Here is a 20,480-nt window from a genome sequence, read left to right as displayed (position 1 = left end):
TTGACATCATCAAAAGTTACCATATAACAACCTAAAATGGCCGCCAACGTCATGTGACCGTCCCCGGAAGGTGGAGTCTCTGTTCTTGGATGTCTGCAGCTTTTACCTTGAAGGATGCGATTTCATCTGTCACTTATTCTCCCCCCATCTAGACTGTGTCAGGATAAACTGTAACACCAGTAAGTCAACACTCCACTTGTTGGACAATTCTTCTTTCAATGAACGTTATGTAGTGATGTTTGACATGATTTGTGTGTTATAGATATGGTCATGTACAGAAGTGAGATAATGGAATTATATGGATAAGTGATCAGCTATAGCCAAGATCAAAGAAGACATTAGAATTGCTTCTATACATTACATTTAACTCAATTATCCAACTTTACTTGATCTATTTTGTTAGGTTTACAGTCTTTTGCCCTCAAAATGTTACTGAAATTCCCTCCCATATGTAATGGTCCTAGTATGGGAATGGTATTCTTGTCTTGACAATATAAATGGTTGAATGACTGCTCTTACTCATTAAGAGGTCTTGAGTCTGACAGAGAGAGGAACATGTGTTGGTCATGACAGACAGTCAAGGGCCTGGTTTGTGAATGTTGACCTGGAGAACGAATGTTGGTTTCAACTGATACGTGTGCAAGGTGTGTTTGAAACAGTGTATGTGTGTTTGAGTGTGTGCGTCTGTGTGGATTTCTCTCTCGCTCTGTGTGTGCGTGTGTGTGTGTGACAGCCTGTCCCCAAGCTGCAGCTTTATTTCACGGTAGATCCCAGTTTGAGTGACAGATCAGACACAGTCATTCACTCCAATTAATCTGATCAATGTCACTGATTGCACAGCACACCTAATGCGGCAGTAGGTAAGACACACACATGAATACACACACACACACACACACACACACACACACACACACACACACACACACACACACACACACACACGCTCTCCGTGAACACACTGGAGTGGCACACCACAGGCTTGACACGCCCTCTTGTGGATAGAAGAGGAATTTGTATTTGAAGAGATTCTCTCTTTGCCCTTTGTGAACCTGTGGACCTGTGGACCTGCACCTTCTATGATTTGTCCGCGTTGTGTAGAGATGTACTTTGAAAAAAGTTCCAAGCCCTTTTATGAGTAACAGCAGTTATTATCTTACCATATGAGCAGTCATACGTCCACTGACAATGGACATAGATTATTGCATACTGTACACATATACTCTATGTATTACGGTTTGTCATTTATTGTAATCTGTTCAGATCTTTTCTCCTCTGTTTTCACTTTAAGCCAAACCAAATCTTTGATTTTAGAGTTTGCAAAGTAAACGCAAAATGCCCAGAGTGCAACCAACCTGCTTTCCTGCATTCAAGTTCCAAGCTGGAATCAGTGTCCCAGAAAATGCTTTCTTCTTCTCTGACCAACAAATTGGTTAGCGGTAGACTAACCTAGCGTAGCAGGTGTAGAAGAGGGGAAGGGAAGTTAGGTTGAGAATACTGTATCCCTGAATCGCAGAACCATCCGTCCCCACTAAGGTTGCTGGTAAAATAACCAAGCTCACCCCGACAAAACAAAGGTTTGGTTTGCGTTGCTGACGAACTCTAACCCTGAACTAACAAACGGTCCTTCTCAGGCAAGGGACCAGAGATTCTATATGCGGGACAAAAGCTCAATAATTATGACTGGCACTCCGTCAGAGTGGTCCGACGCGGTAAAAACTTCAAACTGACAGTCGACGAAGACATGGCTGAAGGTACTGCTTTTTGATGTGATGAGAATATATTTTACTAAAGCATATATTTTTTTTACTAATAAAAGAGGTGAAATCCTTTCATATTCCAATCCTGCCCTTTCCCCCTCTTCCCCCTCTTCCCCCTCTTCCTCCCTTTCTTCCCTTCCTTTGTTATTCCCTACATCTTTCTATTTCCTGCTTTGCCTCGCCACATCCTCTCTCGTTCTACTTCCTCTCTCTCTCGTTCTCCTTCCTCTCTCTCTCGTTCTCCTTCCTCTCTCTCCAGGCCAGATGGCAGGTGACCACACTCGCCTGGAGTTCCACAATGTGGAGACAGGGATTCTGACAGAGAGACGTTTCGTCTCCTCTTCTCCCCCCCCTTTCGTTGGACACCTGCAGGTAACACCTCCAGGCCTGGCCGGAACACATGTTAGATCATAAATCATCATTTGGCTCCTGGCCAGGCACTGACCTACACAGACCGAAGGGGGTCGGGGTCAGAGCTAGTGCTACTGTTATAGCCTCTAGACTTCTTCTAGATTCTCCCCCTTAAGATTTGAAAAACTTCTCTCTTGCTTTAGCATTACTTAGGGTGATAGAAATAGCTGTCCATATTATTGTCATCGCCGAGTCATCGCGATACCAAATGTTATTGTTATCGTTCCCTAACTCACCTCCACCCACAGGGCCTGAAGTTCAACGGCATGTTCTACATTGACATGTGTAAGAACGGCGACATCGACTTCTGCGAGCTCAACGCCCGCTTCGGCATGCGCTTCATCATCGCCGACCCGGTGACCTTCAAGTCCAAGGGCAGCTACCTGGGGCTGGCCACCTTGCAGGCCTACACCACCATGCACCTGTTCTTCCAGTTTAAAACCACCTCCCCGGACGGATTCATACTGTTCAACAGCGGAGACGGAAACGACTTTATCGCTGTTGAGCTGGTCAAAGGGTGAGGCACGAGTCATGTGTATGAGTACCGTCATCACACACCCCCTCTCAGTAACTCACACACTCCCCTTCTCAGTAACTCACACACTCCCCTTCTCAGTAACTCACACACTCCCCTTCTCAGTAACTCACACACTCCCCTTCTCAGTAACTCACACACTCTCCCTCTCAGTAACTCACACACTCCCCTTCTCAGTAACTCACACACACCCCTTCTCAGTAACTCACACACTCTCCCTCTCAGTGACTCACACACTCCCCCTCTCAGTAACTCACACACTCCCCTTCTCAGTAACTCACACACTCCCCTTCTCAGTAACTCACACACTCTCCCTCTCAGTAACTCACACACTCCCCCTCTCAGTAACTCACACACTCCCCCTCTCAGTAACTCACACACTCCCCCTCTCAGTAACTCACACACTCCCCTCTCAGTAACTCACACACTCCCCCTCTCAGTAACTCACACACTCCCCCTCTCAGTAACTCACACACTCCCCCTCTCAGTAACTCACACACTCCCCCTCTCAGTGACTCACACACTCCCCCTCTCAGTAACTCACACACTCCCCCTCTCAGTAACTCACACACTCCCCTTCTCAGTAACTCACACACTCCCCCTCTCAGTAACTCACACACTCCCCTTCTCAGTAACTCACACACTCCCAGTAACTCACACACTCTCAGTAACTCACACACTCCCCTTCTCAGTAACTCACACACTCCCCTCTCAGTAACTCACACACTCCCCCTCTCAGTAACTCACACACTCCCCCTCTCAGTAACTCACACAGTAACTCCCCCACACCCCTTCTCAGTAACTCACACACTCCCCCTCTCAGTAACTCACACAGTAACTCACCACTCCCCTCTCAGTAACTCACACACTCCCCTCTCAGTAACTCACACACTCCCCTCTCAGTAACTCACACACTCCCCCTCCCTCTCAGTAACTCACACACTCCCCAGTAACTCTCAGTAACTCACACACTCCCCTTCTCAGTAACTCACACACTCCCCTTCTCAGTAACTCACACACTCCCCTTAACTCAGTAACTCACACACTCCCCTTCTCAGTAACTCACACAGTAACTCCCCTTCTCAGTAACTCACACACTCCCCTTCTCAGTAACTCACACACTCCCCTTCTCAGTAACTCACACACTCCCCTTCTCAGTAACTCACACACTCCCCTTCTCAGTAACTCACACTCCCCTTCTCAGTAACTCACACACTCCCCTTCTCAGTAACTCACACACTCCCCTTCTCAGTAACTCACACACTCCCCTTCTCAGTAACTCACACACTCCCCTTCTCAGTAACTCACACACTCCCCTTCTCAGTAACTCACACACTCCCCTTCTCAGTAACTCACACACTCCCCTTCAGTAACTCACACACTCCCCTTCTCAGTAACTCACACACTCCCCTTCTCAGTAACTCACACACTCCCCTTCTCAGTAACTCACACACTCCCCTTCTCAGTAACTCACACACTCCCCTTCTCAGTAACTCACACACTCAGTAACTCACACACTCCCCTTCTCAGTAACTCACACACTCCCCTTCTCAGTAACTCACACACTCCCCTTCTCAGTAACTCACACACTCCCCTTCTCAGTAACTCACACACTCCCCTTCTCAGTAACTCACACACTCCCCTTCTCAGTAACTCACACACTCCCCTTCTCAGTAACTCACACACTCCCCTTCTCAGTAACTCACACACTCCCCTTCTCAGTAACTCACACACTCCCCTTCTCAGTAACTCACACACTCCCCTCTCAGTAACTCACACCCTCTCAGTAACTCCCCTCTCAGTAACTCACACACTCCCCTCTCAGTAACTCACACACTCCCCTTCTCAGTAACTCACACACTCCCAGTAACTTCTCAGTAACTCACACACTCCCCTTCTCAGTAACTCACACACTCCCCTTCTCAGTAACTCACACACTCCCCTTCTCAGTAACTCACACACTCCCCTTCTCAGTAACTCACACACTCCCCTTCTCAGTAACTCACACACTCCCCTTCTCAGTAACTCACACACTCCCCTTCTCAGTAACTCACACACTCCCCTTCTCAGTAACTCACACACTCCCCTTCTCAGTAACTCACACACTCCCCTTCTCAGTAACTCACACACTCCCCTTCTCAGTAACTCACACACTCCCCCTCTCAGTAACTCACACACTCCCCTTCTCAGTAACTCACACACTTCAACTAAGTCCTATTTTTTTGGTAGTGCACGCTAATGGACACCCACAGGCTGAAGGGGCTTCTCTGAGGCCGGTCCCAAAAGTATACACACACAAAGGCTAAAGTGGCTCATCTTGGGGCGTATAGTGGAGAAGAAGGGCCCTTAATGAAGCACTAAGGGGTGCTGAGGTATGCATCTGTGTCCTTTGTCTCATCCCTCCGTAGGTTTGTCCACTATGTGTTCGACCTGGGGAACGGTGCCAGTCTGTTGAAGGGGAACAGTGACAGTGCCCTGAATGACAACCTGTGGCACAACGTAGTTATCACCAGGGACGCCACCAACACACACACCCTCAAGGTGGACGCCAAGTCCGTCACGCAGAACGTCAACGGAGCCAAGAACCTCGACCTCAAAGGTAACAAGAAATACACTGATAAACATATCCTCTTACACTTCCTCCCACCGTTCCAAGGAAGCAAGTCGACACGCATCAAGTCTACCAGCACTAGAGATTTACTTTTCAGTAAAAACCAAGCAGTCAGCCTCTATATGCCCTTCCATCATAGAGACATAAACACTGTCAATCCAACGTTTACGCTACTGTAGCATAGCACTTGGAAAGCGTGTCTGACACATGCTTCCTTCGAAGTGATGCTCGTGTGGATGTTGGAATGGAGCCGTCGTTGGTGTTTGCTCAGGCTGTTTGCTGATTTGACTGAACAAACTCGTTATAGTTGTGTAATGACTGGATTATCCTCTATTTACAGAAACGGTGTTGACCCACTCTGACCTTTACATCCTTTATCCTTCATTTTTTCGTCAACTCATCCCTCCCTTCACCTGTCCCCCTCTCTCTCTCTCTCTCTCTCTCTCTTTTTGTGTCTCTCTCGCTCTCTCTCTCTCTCTCTCTCCCTCTCTCTCTCTTTTTGTGTCTCTCTCCCTCTCTCCCTCCCTGAAGGGGATCTGTTTGTGGCAGGGCTGGGGCCTAACATGTACCAGAACCTTCCTAAACTGGTGGTCTCTAGGGAAGGTTTCCAGGGTTGTCTGGCATCTGTAGATCTGAACGGCCGCCTGCCTGACCTCATCAACGACGCCCTGTTCCGCTCCGGACAGATTGAACGCGGGTGTGAAGGTACGACCCATGACCTACGACCCCTACGCCAAATGAACCCATATATTATGTATGCGTCCAGTTCCAAATCGACCCCTTGCACCCTAGATGACTAGATCTTGACCCTCTGCTATACTATCGTCCTTGCCCACTCACATCTTTTGACCATCAAGCCCAGTTAATTTATGGCCACTTAGGGTCCCAGCCTAATGGTGTAGGGCAGTGGTTCCCAACCAGGGGTACTAGGACCCCTGGTGGTTCTTGGCCTATCCACAGGGGGTACTTGAGAAGACTCATGAGACCATAGGCCTACTGGTAAAATGCACATGAGGGGGTACTTCAGGGGAACTCTGAGCAGTGGTTCAGTAACCGAAAAAGGTTGGGAACCACTGGTGGACTGTGGTAAACTAATAGACTGGAGCACTGCATCTACCACTAGGTTGTGCCAAAGGATCAGTATTCAAACTGAGCTTGTTCTCTCACAGGACATTCCTAAACACACGCAATGACTTACACACCAATATCTATAAACCCGATCACCTTTTCTACCTACTCATTTTTCTGCAATCTAACAGATGAACACTAATTAACCACTTAACATAACAAAGTGAAGTATTTACCTTTATAGTCACTGTACTTACCTATACCTTCTACTGTACCAGATACTCAAACTAACCCTATGGTCCTTCACTAACCTGACTCTGTTGTTTTTCCGCTTCTTTCTGTTCTGTTTGTTGTTTTTCTGCGCTAACAAAGTTGGTTTCACCAAAGCCGACCTGCAAGGTAGAAGGTTCAACTCTCAACGCGTCTCTGAGGCGTGGCTGAAAGAATGCTGTGTGCAATGCATTGTGGGTGTAGCATGTCCCACTGCTGGCAAGGAGGACTCGCTCTCTGGGAGTGGCGGGAGAAATGTTGGAGAGAGAGAGAGAGAGAGAGAGGAGACAGAGACAGAGAGGGAGGGAGGGTTAGAAAGAGAGACAGAGAGAGATACTGAAATAGAGGAGGTGAAAAACAATCATTCCAACCCATACACAGAGAAGCACATCCATTATTAACCATAAGGTCCATTTCCAGCCCAGGGCTGAAGTACTGTAATTATGTTGTCCTGCGCATAGTTGCTGTCTGCCTACGGCCGCGGGACCGACCGGCCCACTCTTTATGGTAATCATGCTCTGTTCGGTCCATCCGTCCATCCGCCTGACACAGACCCAGAATAGCAGAGTCCATTACAGTTTGAACAGAAACAAAGTCGTGTTCATGCTCCCATGGTCAGAGAGGAGAGTAGGGGTGATGACTGGAACATAGTGGATCAGAGTTGTAATTAAATAGGTAGAAGATGTTACATGTAGAGTGGGTGTGTGTATATATATATATATATCTCCTACTATACTGAGATACAGAGACACACCTGACACAGATTATTACTGTGTCAGGTGGGACAGAGGAAGCGGCCAATAGCATCACATACCTGCTGCTGAGCTTTAACCGAGATAGTGTCAGGGAGATCCTAGAGTTACGCACACCCGTCTCTATATATCAAAGTAAATGACTCAGGTATTACAAGTTGAGATATACAGAAAAGTATAGCAAATACTGCAAATGCGCATCAACCGTGCTGTTGAGGCCATCTCTCAGCCCCTCTCTCTCTCTCTCTCTCTCTCTCTCTCTCAACCCTGTCGTACTCCTTCCTTCCTTTCTCTGGTGAAATGAGAAAGTGCCGTTGCAGAGAGTGAGTCTTCCGGTACAGACAGGACGGTGTGGCTGAATACCGTCACCTGCATTAGACAGTAAAAGCATTTTCAGCCAGCAACTATACTACTTCTTTTCTATTCTTCTGTTTCACCTCCACTGTCTTCTCATTTCTCACATATTCTCTTTCACATGACACTTGCACTTAAATGACTGTTTATTTGCAGTTGTTTCTGTTTCTTGATCATTTCACTTTTTGAAATTCATTTTTTCTTTTGGAGGTTTCTTGATATGACTTGTATGTTATTTGTTTGGATCTAGACGGATTTACTATATACATATAATGCATTGTTCTTGTTTGCATTCCCACTTAGACAAGTATTCAAAAGTGTGAGATACTGTATGTGTGGTGGCGGTTGGTGGAGAATGGTATACACACATCCTGTTTGACTTTGAATACCCCTTAGACTGTCTCAACGGAGTGCATACTCAGGGATATGCACTACTGTACTTGCACACTGTGAAGTGTTCACTTGTTACTGTTCTTGTTTTCATTCCTGTGTTGCCTTAAGTCTATGGTGTTGTAAATCTACAGTGTTTCCCATTATTGTAATGTTTCACTTCCTGGAAAAAAAGACGTGTAGTTTTTGATCTTTTTTTTTGCTTTGAGGAGGGCGGGAACACTTTTTGTGGCTCCTGTACAGTATCTGTTATCGTACAGCCACATGTGGACAAGGTCGTCTATTCCTCTTGTCTGTTCTTGCCTGTTCGTAATGGTTCTTATGCCGTGTTAAAACACACAGAGAGAGTGTTGTGTTTTCTTTCTCCAAACGTTGAGACGTCCTGTTGGAACGATACGGCCCGCATGACCCCCCCCCACCACACACACACACTTCCCGTTCCACACAAAGTGCACTCCTGCATGGTTCCTCCAATGACAGAGCTCAGTGGCATCCCCTGTGGTTACTCCACTCCTTTACACCCTGTCTGTTCCTCCAGGACCCAGCACTACCTGTCAGGAGGACTCCTGTACCAACATGGGCGTTTGTATTCAGCAGTGGGAGAACTTCACCTGCGACTGCACCATGACATCTTACACAGGGACGCAGTGCAACGACCGTGAGTACCGTTGTCTTCTTACTGTACACATGCAGACACACAGACAGACGCCTTCAACTTTTCCATGGCCTGTTGCACTGAGGCACGCTGTGCGACAGCCGCCCAGTACCAGCGGTCAAAGGGTTTTCTGCATCGTGCTGGTTGTTACCTTATTCTTACGCTGTATATTCTACTTTCTCTGTGACACCAACAGTGAAAGGAATGGTGTGTCTGTGATATTCAAAATATGCCCCGAAGACCTTCAGCACAAGAGCGGTTGAATTGGTTTGAAATGGTTCTCAATGTCACACCTTCTTGTTGTTTGGTCACAGAGCTTTAGTAACTTGGTTAGTGAGTGACTGACGTTATGTATAACTGCTGGTTCTGCCCGAGCAGTCATTTTGTAAACACCCCTAAAGAGGTTTCTCAGATGTGTGTGGCTCTTATCCCCGTGACGATGGGGACTCTCGTCTTCAGTTTGCGGTGGCAGGCGCGCACAGTGGCGTGCACGATCTTTCACGGGACAGTGTAATGTAAGGGTCGCTCTGCTCTGCTTTGCCCGTAGCACAGCTAACGAGCTGAATCATGTCGAAAAGGACCTGTGATCACACTGATACCGGCTAATGCTGCTGGTGGCTCCACGGCTCTCTTTCCCTCGCTGTCTCACACTCTCTTTAGGTCCTCACCTCTCTGCCTTTCCCTCGCTGTCTCACACTCTCTTTAGGTCCTCACCTCTCTGCCTTTCCCTCGCTGTCTCACACTCTCTTTAGGTCCTCACCTCTCTGCCTTTCCCTCGCTGTCTCACACTCTCTTTAGGTGGTCCTCACCTCTCTGCCTTTCCCTCGCTGTCTCACACTCTCTTTAGGTGGTCCTCACCTCTCTGCCTTTCCCTCGCTGTCTCACACTCTCTTTAGGTCCTCACCTCTCTGCCTTTCCCTTGCTCTCTCGTTCTTTTGCTCTCTTATCTCTCTCTCTCTCTCTCATTCTCTCGTCTGTGTTTCTTGTCCTGTCTTTGACACAGAGTCGTGGTTTGAGGCGATGAGTGCTACTCTGACCCAGTGATTAGCCTACGGTCATGCCTCAGCAGACATTCCAGTGGTCTCACATCTAATCCTGTCGACCCTTCAACGTCAAGGAGCCAAGGGCACAACATCACCATTATTTCCATCCTAAATAGTTCCCTGTGCAGTGTACTGCTTCTGGCTAAATCCCTCTGGGTTTGTCTTTTGTGGACTTGTTTTGTATTTTGCTTTAATTGGACCCCAGGTAGCGTAGTTGTAGCCAGCTAATAGGGATTGTAATACCAGTAAACAAAACAACAACTTCATTGGTAATTGTTACCTATTAAAACAGGGGCCCTTTGGGTGCAGTTAAATGTAGTGGTTTAATGTTCTGGCCAGGTACCAGATTAGTGTTCCATTTGTGTTTTATAATCTATCCTTTAAGTTATTCTTCTCTACTGTACAGTTTACAATTGGCTGATTCATCCCCCCTCCTCTCCCCTGTAGCTGTTCCCCAGGTCGTTGCAGTAAATGAGAACGTGTTCTCAGTCAACTTACCTGGTAACATAAGGGTAAAATAATAATGAAGTAGAGGTTCCTCTTCCCCGAGGTTTATAAACTGTTCATAGAGCCACCACTAGATGGCAGTAATATACCAAGCATCTCCGTACGCAGCCTAGCCTACACCAGGCTGGCTAGCTGAGAGAAGAAATTAGATGCAATCCCCTGAGCAGGAAATCAGCTTTCCTCCCCTCTCTCTCTCTCTCTCTCTCTCTCTCTCTCCTCTCACTATCCCTCTCTCTCTTGCTATCCCTCTCCAAACACACACACAAACACACCCCTCTAAAGCTGTACCTGCTGCAGAAAGTGGATTGCTATGACGCTTTCTCCAACTTACACAATGCAAGTGATATCTCAAATCATGTTGTTTGACAGTGAAACTGAAGGGGGCCCGCTGTGGTTCCATAGCTGTGCTGTAAGGCTGTGCTGCAAGGCTGTGCTGCGCTGTGTGTCAGGCATGAATCGAGCGCAGCCTCACGTGAGTGTGGTTCTAATTAGCCCAGTGCAGAGTAGTGGAGAGTGGAGCTTCTTTCTCTCTCTGTCTGTATGTCTCTCTCTCTGTGTCTTTCTGTCTGCCTGTCCGCCTCTGTCTATATTTGTCTGTCGCTGTCTCTGTCTGTCTCTACACACATCCTGTTTGACATTGAACAACCCTTTGACTGTCTCAACGGAGTGCATATTCAGGGATGTCTGTCTCTGTCTATATTTGTCTGTCGGAGTCTTTCTGTCTCTGTGTCTGTCTGTCTCTGTCTCTCAACTCAATTTCAATTTAAGGGGCTTTATTGCCATGGAAACATATGTTAACATTGCCGAAGCAAGTGAAATAGATAATGAACAAAAGTGAAATAAACAATAAAAAATGAACAGCAAACATTACACTCACAAAGGTTCCAAAATATGAAGACATTTCAAATGTCACATTGTCTATATACAGTGTTGTAATGACGTGCAAATAGTTCAAGTACAAATGGTAAAATAAATCAAATAAATATAGGTTGTATTAACAATGGTGTTTGCTCTTCACTGGTTGCCCTTTTCTTGTGGCAACAGGTCACAAATCTTGCTGCTGTGATGCACACTGTGGAATTTCACCCAGTAGATATGTGAGTTAATAAAAATAAGATTTGTTTTTGAATACTTTGTGGGTCTGTGTAATCTAAGGGAAGTATGTATCTCTAATATGGTCATATATTTAGCAGGAGGTTAGGAAGTGCAGCTCAGTTTCCACCTCATTTTGTGGGCATTGTGCATATAGCCTGTCTTCTCTTGAGAGCCATGTCTGCCTACGGTGGCCTTTCTCAATTGCAAGGATATGCTCACCGAGTCTGTACATAGTCAAAGCTTTTCTTAAGTTACGGTGGTCAGGCAATGTGCCACGGTGTACTCTCTGTTTAGGGCCAAATAGCATTCTAGTTTGCTGTGTTCTTTTGTTAATTCTTTCCAATGTGTCAAGTAATTATCTCTTTGTTTTCTCGTGCTTTGGGTGGGTCTAATTGTGTTGCTGTCCTGGGGCTCTGTGGGGTCTGTTTGTGTTTCTGAACAGAGCCCCAGGACCAGCTTGCTTATGGGACTCTTCTCCAGGTTCATCTCTCTGTAGGTGATGGCTTTGTTATGGAAGGTTTGGGAATCCCTTCTTTTTAGGTGGTTGTAGAATTTAACAGCTCTTTTCTGGATTTTGATAATTAGCGGGTACTGGCCTAATTCTGCTCTGCATGCATTATTTTCTGTTTTACGTTGTACACGGAGGATATTTTTCCACGATTTTTGTAGAATTCTCCCTCTCTCTCTTTCTACTTCTCTCCTTCTCTCTATCTCAAGCCTCTGGGGGTGACATAGAGACCTGGCAAGCATGGCACTGTGGGTGACGGTGGCATCAAATACCACCCTTCTAACTCTCAAGTTATGCCAGGTTCTGAGTCACATAGAAGGCTGTTAGAAAAAAGTCATCATGAGTCAAAGTTAGTGTTGCCTTTGTTCATTTCATCTGAATGCAGCCAGTAGAGCGTTTTTCTCTACTCGTGGTAAGATTAAAGTGAAAATTCAGCCAGGCAGTAACCTACATTTCTGCTGCGGTACGGTTGGCGGTTTGTCTTGTTTTACTGCAGACTCTAAGCCTTTACAGCAAATCCCTATATTGTATCCAACAGGGTACTGAAAGCAGCAGGCAGACAGGGAGGCAGGCAGACAGGGAGGCAGGCAGAGAGGCAGACAGGCAGGGAGGCAGACAGGCAGGGAGGTAGGCAGTGAGGCAGACAGGCGGGGAGGCAGGCAGTGAGGCAGACAGGCAGGGAGGCAGGCAGACAGTGAGGCAGGCAGACAAGGAGGCAGGCAGTGAGGTAGACAGGCAGGGAGGCAGGCAGTGAGGTAGACAGGCAGGGAGGCAGTGAGGCAGGCAGAGAGGCAGACAGGCAGACAGGCAGGAAGGCAGACAGGGAGGCAGGCAGTGAGACAGGCAGTGAGACAGGCAGGCAGTGAGGCAGACAGGCAGGGAGGCAGACAGGCAGAAAGGCAGACAGGCAGGAAGGCAGACAGACAGGAAGGCAGACAGACAGTGAGGCAGGCAGTGAGGCAGACAGGCAGGAAGGCAGACAGACAGTGAGGCAGGCAGTGAGGCAGGCAGACAGGAAGGCAGACAGGCAGTGAGGCATGCAGGCAGACAGACAGGCAGGGAGGAAGACAGGCAGGGAGGCCGACAAGCAGGGAGGCAGACAGACAGGCAGGGAGGAAGCCAGGGAGGCAGACAGGGAGGCAGACAGGCATAGTTTTAAAAAATATATATATTTCACCATTATTTAACCAGGTAGGCCAGTTGAGTTCTCATTTACAACTGCGACCTGGGCAAAATAAAGCAAAGCAGTTCAACACAGAGTTACACAATAGAAAAGTCCATATACAGTGTGTTCAAATGTTGTAAGGTTAGGGAGTTAAGGCAATACATAGGCCATAGTGGCAAAATAATTACAATATAGCAATTAAACACTGGAGGGATAGATGTGCAGAAGATGAATGTGTAAGTAAAGATACTGGGGTGCAAAGGAGCAAAAAAATAAATAACAACATGGGGATGAGGTAGTTGGATGAGGATATTTACAGATGGACTGTGTACATACTGGTGCAATGATCGGTAAGCTGCTCTGACAGCTGATGCTTAAAGTTAGTGAGGGAGATATAAGACTCCAGCTTCAGTGATTTTTGAAATTCGTTTTTGCAATTCGTTCCAGTCATTGGCAGTAGAGAACTGGAAGGAAAAGCAGCCAAGTAGGAGTTGGCTTTGGGGATGACCAGTGAAATATACCTGCTGAAGCGCGTGCTACGGGTGCTGCTATTGTGACGAGTCAGCTGAGATAAGGCTGGGCTTTTACCTAGCAAAGACTTATAGATGACCTGGAGCCAGTGGGTTTGGCAACGAATATGAAGCGAGGGCCATTCAACGAAAACATACAGGTCGCAGTGGTGGGTAGAATATGGGGCTTTGGTGACAAAACAGATAGACTACATATATTTTGTTGAGTAGAGTGTTGGTGGCTATTTTGTAAATGACATCACCGAAGTCAAGGATCGGTAGGATAGTCAGTGAGTACCTGCCACGCAACAGAGACTGTCAGAGGTCCAGACAACAGGCCCTCTGACTGAGCACCCTGAACTCTATCTGAGAAGTAGGCAGGCAGGCAGGCAGACAGAGGGGCAGACAGGGAGGCGTACAGGGAGGCGTACAGGGAGGTGTACAAGGAGGCATACAGAGGGGCAGAGAGAGGGGCAGAGAGGGAGGCGTACAGAGGGGCAGACAGGGAGGCGTACAGGGAGACAGACAGGGAGGCGTACAGGGAGGCGTACAGGGAGGCAGACAGGGAGGCGTTCAGGGAGGCAGACAGAGGGGCAGACAGGGAGGCGTACAGGGAGGCGTACAGGGAGGCGTACAGGGAGGCGTACAGGGAGGCGTACAGGGAGGCGTACAGGGAGGCAGACAGGGAGGCAGACAGGGAGGCGTACAGGGAGGCGTACAGGGAGGCGTACAGGGAGGCGCACAGGGAGGCGCACAGGGAGGCAGACAGCCAGGCAGACAGGGAGGCGTACAGGGAGACAGACAGGGAGGCAGACAGGGAGGCGTACAGGGAGACAGACAGGGAGGCGTTCATGGAGGCAGACAGCCAGGCAGACAGGGAGGCGTACAGGGAGGCAGACAGGAAGGCGTACAGGGAGGTGTACAGGGAGGCAGAGAGGGAGGCGTACAGGGAGGCATACAGGGAGGTGTACAAGGAGGCATACAGAGGGCCAGACAGGGAGGCGTACAGGGAGGCGTACAGGGAGGCAGACAGGGAGGCGTACAGGGAGGCAGACAGCCAGGCAGACAGGGAGGCGTACAGGGAGGCAGACAGCCAGGCAGACAGGGAGGCGTACAGGGAGACAGACAGGGAGGCGTTCAGGGAGGCAGACAGCCAGGCAGACAGCCAGGCAGACAGGGAGGCGTACAGGGAGGCAGACAGGGAGGCGTTCAGGGAGGCGTACAGGGAGGCAGACAGAGAGGGAGGCAGACAGAGAGGCAGACAGAGGGGCAGACAGGGATGTGTACAGGGAGGCAGACAGGGAGGCAGAAAGGATGGCAGACAGGGAGGTAGACAGGGAGGTGTACAGGGAGATATACAGGGAGGTGTACAGCGAGGTGTACAGGGAGGCAGACAGGGAGGCAGACAGGGAGGCATACAGGTCGGCGTTTAGGGAGGCAGACGGGGAGGCGTACAGGGAGGCAGACAGGGAGGCGTACAGGGAGAAGTACAGGGAGGTATACAGGGAGGCTTACAGGTCGGCGTACAGGGAGGCGTACAGGGAGAAGTACAGGGAGGTATACAGGGAGGCTTACAGGGAGGACCTCTACTGCAGACCTCTACTACAGACATCTACTACAGACCTCTACTGAAGACCTCTACTACAGACGTCTACTACAGACCTCTACTACAGACGTCTACTACAGACGTCTACTACAGACCTCTACTACAGTTCTCTACTGCAGACCTCTACTACAGACGTCTACTGCATTGTTCTACTACAGACATCTACAGGAGAGTTCTACTACAGACGTCTACTGCAGACCTCTACTACAGACATCTACTGCAGACCTCTACTGCAGACCTCTACTGCAGACCTCTACTGCAGACCTCTACTGCAGACCTCTACTGCAGAGTTCTACTACAGTCGTCTACTACAGACCTCTACTGGAGAGTTCTACTACAGACGTCTACTGCAGGTTCTACTGCATAGTTCTACTGCAGACCTCTACTGCAGACCTCTACTGCAGACCTCTACTGCAAACCTCTACTGCAGGTTCTACTGCATAGTTCTACTGCAGACCTCTACTACAGACCTCTATTGCAGACCTCTGCTGCAGACCTCTACTGCAGACCTCTACTGCAAACCTCTACTGCAGACTTCTACTGCAGAGTTGTACTACAGACCTCTACTACAGACCTCTACTGCAGACCTCTACTGCAGACCTCTACTACAGACGTCTACTGCATTGTTCTACTACAGACGTCTACTGCAGAGTTCTACAACAGTTGTCTACTACAGACCTCTACTACAGACCTCTACTGCAGAGTTGTACTACAGACCTCTACTACAGACGTCTACTACAGAACTCTACTGCAGAATTCTACTACAGACCTCTACTGCAGAGTTCTACTACAGATGTCTACTGCAGAGTTCTACTACAGACATCTACTGCAGAGTTCTACTACAGACATCTACTGCAGAGTTCTACTACAGACCTCTACTGCAGAGTTCTACAACAGATGGCTACTGCAGAGTTCTACTACAGACCTCTACTGCAGAGTTCTACTACAGATGGCTACTGCAGAGTTCTACTGCAGACCTCTACTACAGACGGCTACTGCAGACCTCTACTACAGACATCTACTACAGAGTTCTACTGCAGAATTCTACTACAGACGTCTACTGCAGAGTTCTACTACAGACATCTACTACGGAGTTCTACTGCAGAATTCTACTACAGAGTTCTACTGCAGAATTATACTACAGACCTCTACTGCAGAGTTCTACTACAGATGTCTACTGCAGAGTTCTACTACAGACATCTACTGCAGAGTTCTACTACAGACATCTACTGCAGAGTTCTACTACAGACCTCTACTGCAGAGTTCTACAACAGATGGCTACTGCAGAGTTCTACTACAGACCTCTACTGCAGAGTTCTACTACAGATGGCTACTGCAGAGTTCTACTACAGACCTCTACTCCAGACGTCTAGTACAGACCTCTACTGCAGAATTCTACTACAGACATCTACTACAGAGTTCTACTGCAGACCTCTACTACAGACGGCTACTGCAGACCTCTACTACAGACATCTACTACAGAGTTCTACTGCAGAATTCTACTACAGACGTCTACTGCAGAGTTCTACTACAGACATCTACTACGGAGTTCTACTGCAGAATTCTACTACAGAGTTCTACTGCAGAATTATACTACAGACATCTACTGCAGAGTTCTACTACAGACGTCTATTGCAGAGTTCTACTACAGACCTCTACTACAGACCTCTACTACAGACCTCTTCTGCAGAGTTCTACTGCAGACATCTACTGCAGAATTCTACTACAGAGTTCTACTGCAGAATTATACTACAGACCTCTACTGCAGAGTTCTACTACAGATGTCTACTGCAGAGTTCTACTACAGACATCTACTGCAGAGTTCTACTACAGACATCTACTGCAGAGTTCTACTACAGACCTCTACTGCAGAGTTCTACAACAGATGGCTACTGCAGAGTTCTACTACAGACCTCTACTGCAGAGTTCTACTACAGATGGCTACTGCAGAGTTCTACTACAGACCTCTACTCCAGACGTCTAGTACAGACCTCTACTGCAGAATTCTACTACAGACATCTACTACAGAGTTCTACTGCAGACCTCTACTACAGACGGCTACTGCAGACCTCTACTACAGACATCTACTACAGAGTTCTACTGCAGAATTCTACTACAGACGTCTACTGCAGAGTTCTACTACAGACATCTACTACGGAGTTCTACTGCAGAATTCTACTACAGAGTTCTACTGCAGAATTATACTACAGACATCTACTGCAGAGTTCTACTACAGACGTCTATTGCAGAGTTCTACTACAGACCTCTACTACAGACCTCTACTACAGACCTCTTCTGCAGAGTTCTACTGCAGACATCTACTGCAGAGTTCTACTACAGAGATTTACTGCAGACCTCTACTACAGACATCTACTGCAGAGTTCTACTACAGATGTCTACTGCAGAGTTCTACTACAGACATCTACTGCAGAGTTCTACTACAGACATCTACTGCAGAGTTCTACTACAGACATCTACTGCAGAGTTCTACTACAGACATCTACTGCAGAGTTCTACTACAGATGTCTACGGCAGAGTTCTACTACAGACGTCTACTGCAGAGTTCTACTACAGAGTTCTACTGCAGAACTCTACTGCAGAGTTCTACTACAGACGTCTACTGCAGAGTTCTACTACAGACCTCTACTGCAGAGTTCTACTACAGACCTCTACTGCAGAGTTATACTACAGACCTCTACTGCAGAGTTATACTACAGACCTCTACTGCAGAGTTCTACTACAGACCTCTACTGCAGAGTTCTACAACAGTTGTCTACTACAGAGTTGTACTACAGACCTCTACTACAGACGTCTACTACAGAACTCTACTGCAGAATTCTACTACAGACCTCTACTGCAGAGTTCTACTACAGATGTCTACTGCAGAGTTCTACTACAGACATCTACTGCAGAGTTCTACTACAGACATCTACTGCAGAGTTCTACTACAGACATCTACTGCAGAGTTCTACTACAGATGTCTACTGCAGAGTTCTACTACAGACGTCTACTGCAGAGTTCTACTACAGACGTCTACTGCAGAGTTCTACTACAGACGTCTACTGCAGAGTTCTACTACAGACATCTACTGCAGAGTTCTACTACAGACCTCTACTGCAGAGTTCTACAACAGATGGCTACTGCAGAGTTCTACTACAGACCTCTACTGCAGAGTTCTACTACAGATGGCTACTGCAGAGTTCTACTACAGACCTCTACTCCAGACGTCTAGTACAGACCTCTACTGCAGAATTCTACTACAGACATCTACTACAGAGTTCTACTGCAGACCTCTACTGCAGACCTCTACTGCAGACTTCTACTACAGACATCTACTGCAGAATTCTACTACAGACGTCTACTGCAGAGTTCTACTACAGACATCTACTACGGAGTTCTACTGCAGAATTCTACTACAGAGTTCTACTGCAGAATTATACTACAGACATCTACTGCAGAGTTCTACTACAGACGTCTATTGCAGAGTTCTACTACAGACCTCTACTACAGACCTCTACTACAGACCTCTTCTGCAGAGTTCTACTGCAGACATCTACTGCAGAGTTCTACTACAGAGATTTACTGCAGACCTCTACTACAGACATCTACTGCAGAGTTCTACTACAGATGTCTACTGCAGAGTTCTACTACAGACATCTACTGCAGAGTTCTACTACAGACATCTACTGCAGAGTTCTACTACAGACATCTACTGCAGAGTTCTACTACAGACATCTACTGCAGAGTTCTACTACAGATGTCTACGGCAGAGTTCTACTACAGACGTCTACTGCAGAGTTCTACTACAGAGTTCTACTGCAGAACTCTACTGCAGAGTTCTACTACAGACGTCTACTGCAGAGTTCTACTACAGACCTCTACTGCAGAGTTCTACTACAGACCTCTACTGCAGAGTTATACTACAGACCTCTACTGCAGAGTTCTACTACAGACCTCTACTGCAGAGTTATACTACAGACCTCTACTGCAGAGTTCTACAACAGTTGTCTACTACAGACCTCTACTACAGACCTCTACTACAGTCGTCTACTACAGACCTCTACTGCAGAATTCTACTACAGACCTCTACTGCAGAGTTCTACTACAGATGTCTACTGCAGAGTTCTACTACAGACATCTACTGCAGAGTTCTACTACAGACATCTACTGCAGAGTTCTACTACAGACATCTACTGCAGAGTTCTACTACAGATGTCTACTGCAGAGTTCTACTACAGACGTCTACTGCAGAGTTCTACTACAGACGTCTACTGCAGAGTTCTACTACAGACGTCTACTGCAGAGTTCTACTACAGACGTCTACTGCAGAGTTCTACTACAGACGTCTACTGCAGAGTTCTACTACAGACGTCTACTGCAGAGTTCTACTACAGACATCTACTGCAGAGTTCTACTACAGAGTTCTACTGCAGACGTCTACTGCAGAGTTCTACTACAGACCTCTACTGCAGACATCTACTGCAGACCTCAACAGCAGAGTTCTACGACAGACATCTACTACAGACATCTACTGCAGACCTCTACTGCAGAGTTCTACTACAGACGTCTACCGCAGACCTCTACTGCAGAGTTCTACTACAGTTGTCTACTACAGACCTCTACTGCAGAGTTCTACTACAGACCTCTACTGCAGAGTTCTACTACAGTCGTCTACTACAGACCTCTACTACAGACCTCTACTGCAGACCTCTATTGCAGAGTTCTTCTACAGATGTCTACTGCAGAGTTCTACTACAGACGTCTACTGCAGAGTTCTACTACAGACATCTACTGCAGAGTTCTACTACAGACATCTACTGCAGAGTTCTACTACAGACATCTACTGCAGAGTTCTACTACAGACGTCTACTGCAGAGTTCTACTACAGACGTCTACTGCAGAGTTCTACTGCAGAGTTCTACTACAGACGTCTACTGCAGAGTTCTACTACAGAGTTCTACTGCAGACGTCTACTGCAGACCTCTACTACAGACCTCTACCACAGACCTCTACTACAGACCTCTACTGCAGACCTCTACTGCAGAGTTCTACTACAGACGTCTACTGCAAAGTTCTACTGCAGACGGCTACTGCAGAGTTCTACTACAGACGTCTACTGCAGAGTTCTACTGCCGACTTCAACTGCTTCTTTTATTCAACTCTCTCACTCCTTTTTATAGCTGTTTTTCGCCGCCTCTGTTTGGTAATGTGTACAGTAATGGCTGAGCGGTTTTGTCATGG

At 47.4% G+C, this 20,480-nt stretch overlaps 1 protein-coding gene across 5 annotated transcripts in view; it reads left to right on the top strand.

Annotated features, from left to right (window-relative positions):
• Window positions 1-20,480, top strand: part of LOC135505824 (neurexin-3b-like) — a 450,362-nt gene that overhangs the window by 181,234 nt on the left and 248,648 nt on the right. For 3 of the 5 annotated variants that reach the window (XM_064924997.1, XM_064924996.1, XM_064924995.1), the window contains 6 exons: window positions 1,635-1,754; window positions 2,020-2,132; window positions 2,420-2,688; window positions 5,115-5,305; window positions 5,849-6,022; window positions 8,690-8,809. In XM_064924997.1, the coding sequence (XP_064781069.1) occupies window positions 1,635-1,754; window positions 2,020-2,132; window positions 2,420-2,688; window positions 5,115-5,305; window positions 5,849-6,022; window positions 8,690-8,809 (987 nt within the window). Of the gene's footprint in view, window positions 1-152; window positions 180-1,634; window positions 1,760-2,002; window positions 2,133-2,419; window positions 2,689-5,114; window positions 5,306-5,848; window positions 6,023-8,689; window positions 8,810-20,480 lie in introns of all 5 variants that reach the window. The other 2 variants (XM_064924994.1, XM_064924993.1) reach the window with 2 other exon arrangements.

This window comes from Oncorhynchus masou, chromosome 19 (genome assembly GCF_036934945.1).
Source record: "Oncorhynchus masou masou isolate Uvic2021 chromosome 19, UVic_Omas_1.1, whole genome shotgun sequence".
Lineage (NCBI taxonomy): Eukaryota > Metazoa > Chordata > Actinopteri > Salmoniformes > Salmonidae > Oncorhynchus > Oncorhynchus masou.
Note: the sequence above shows the minus strand (reverse complement) of the source record. Positions and strands in the feature narration are given on the sequence as shown.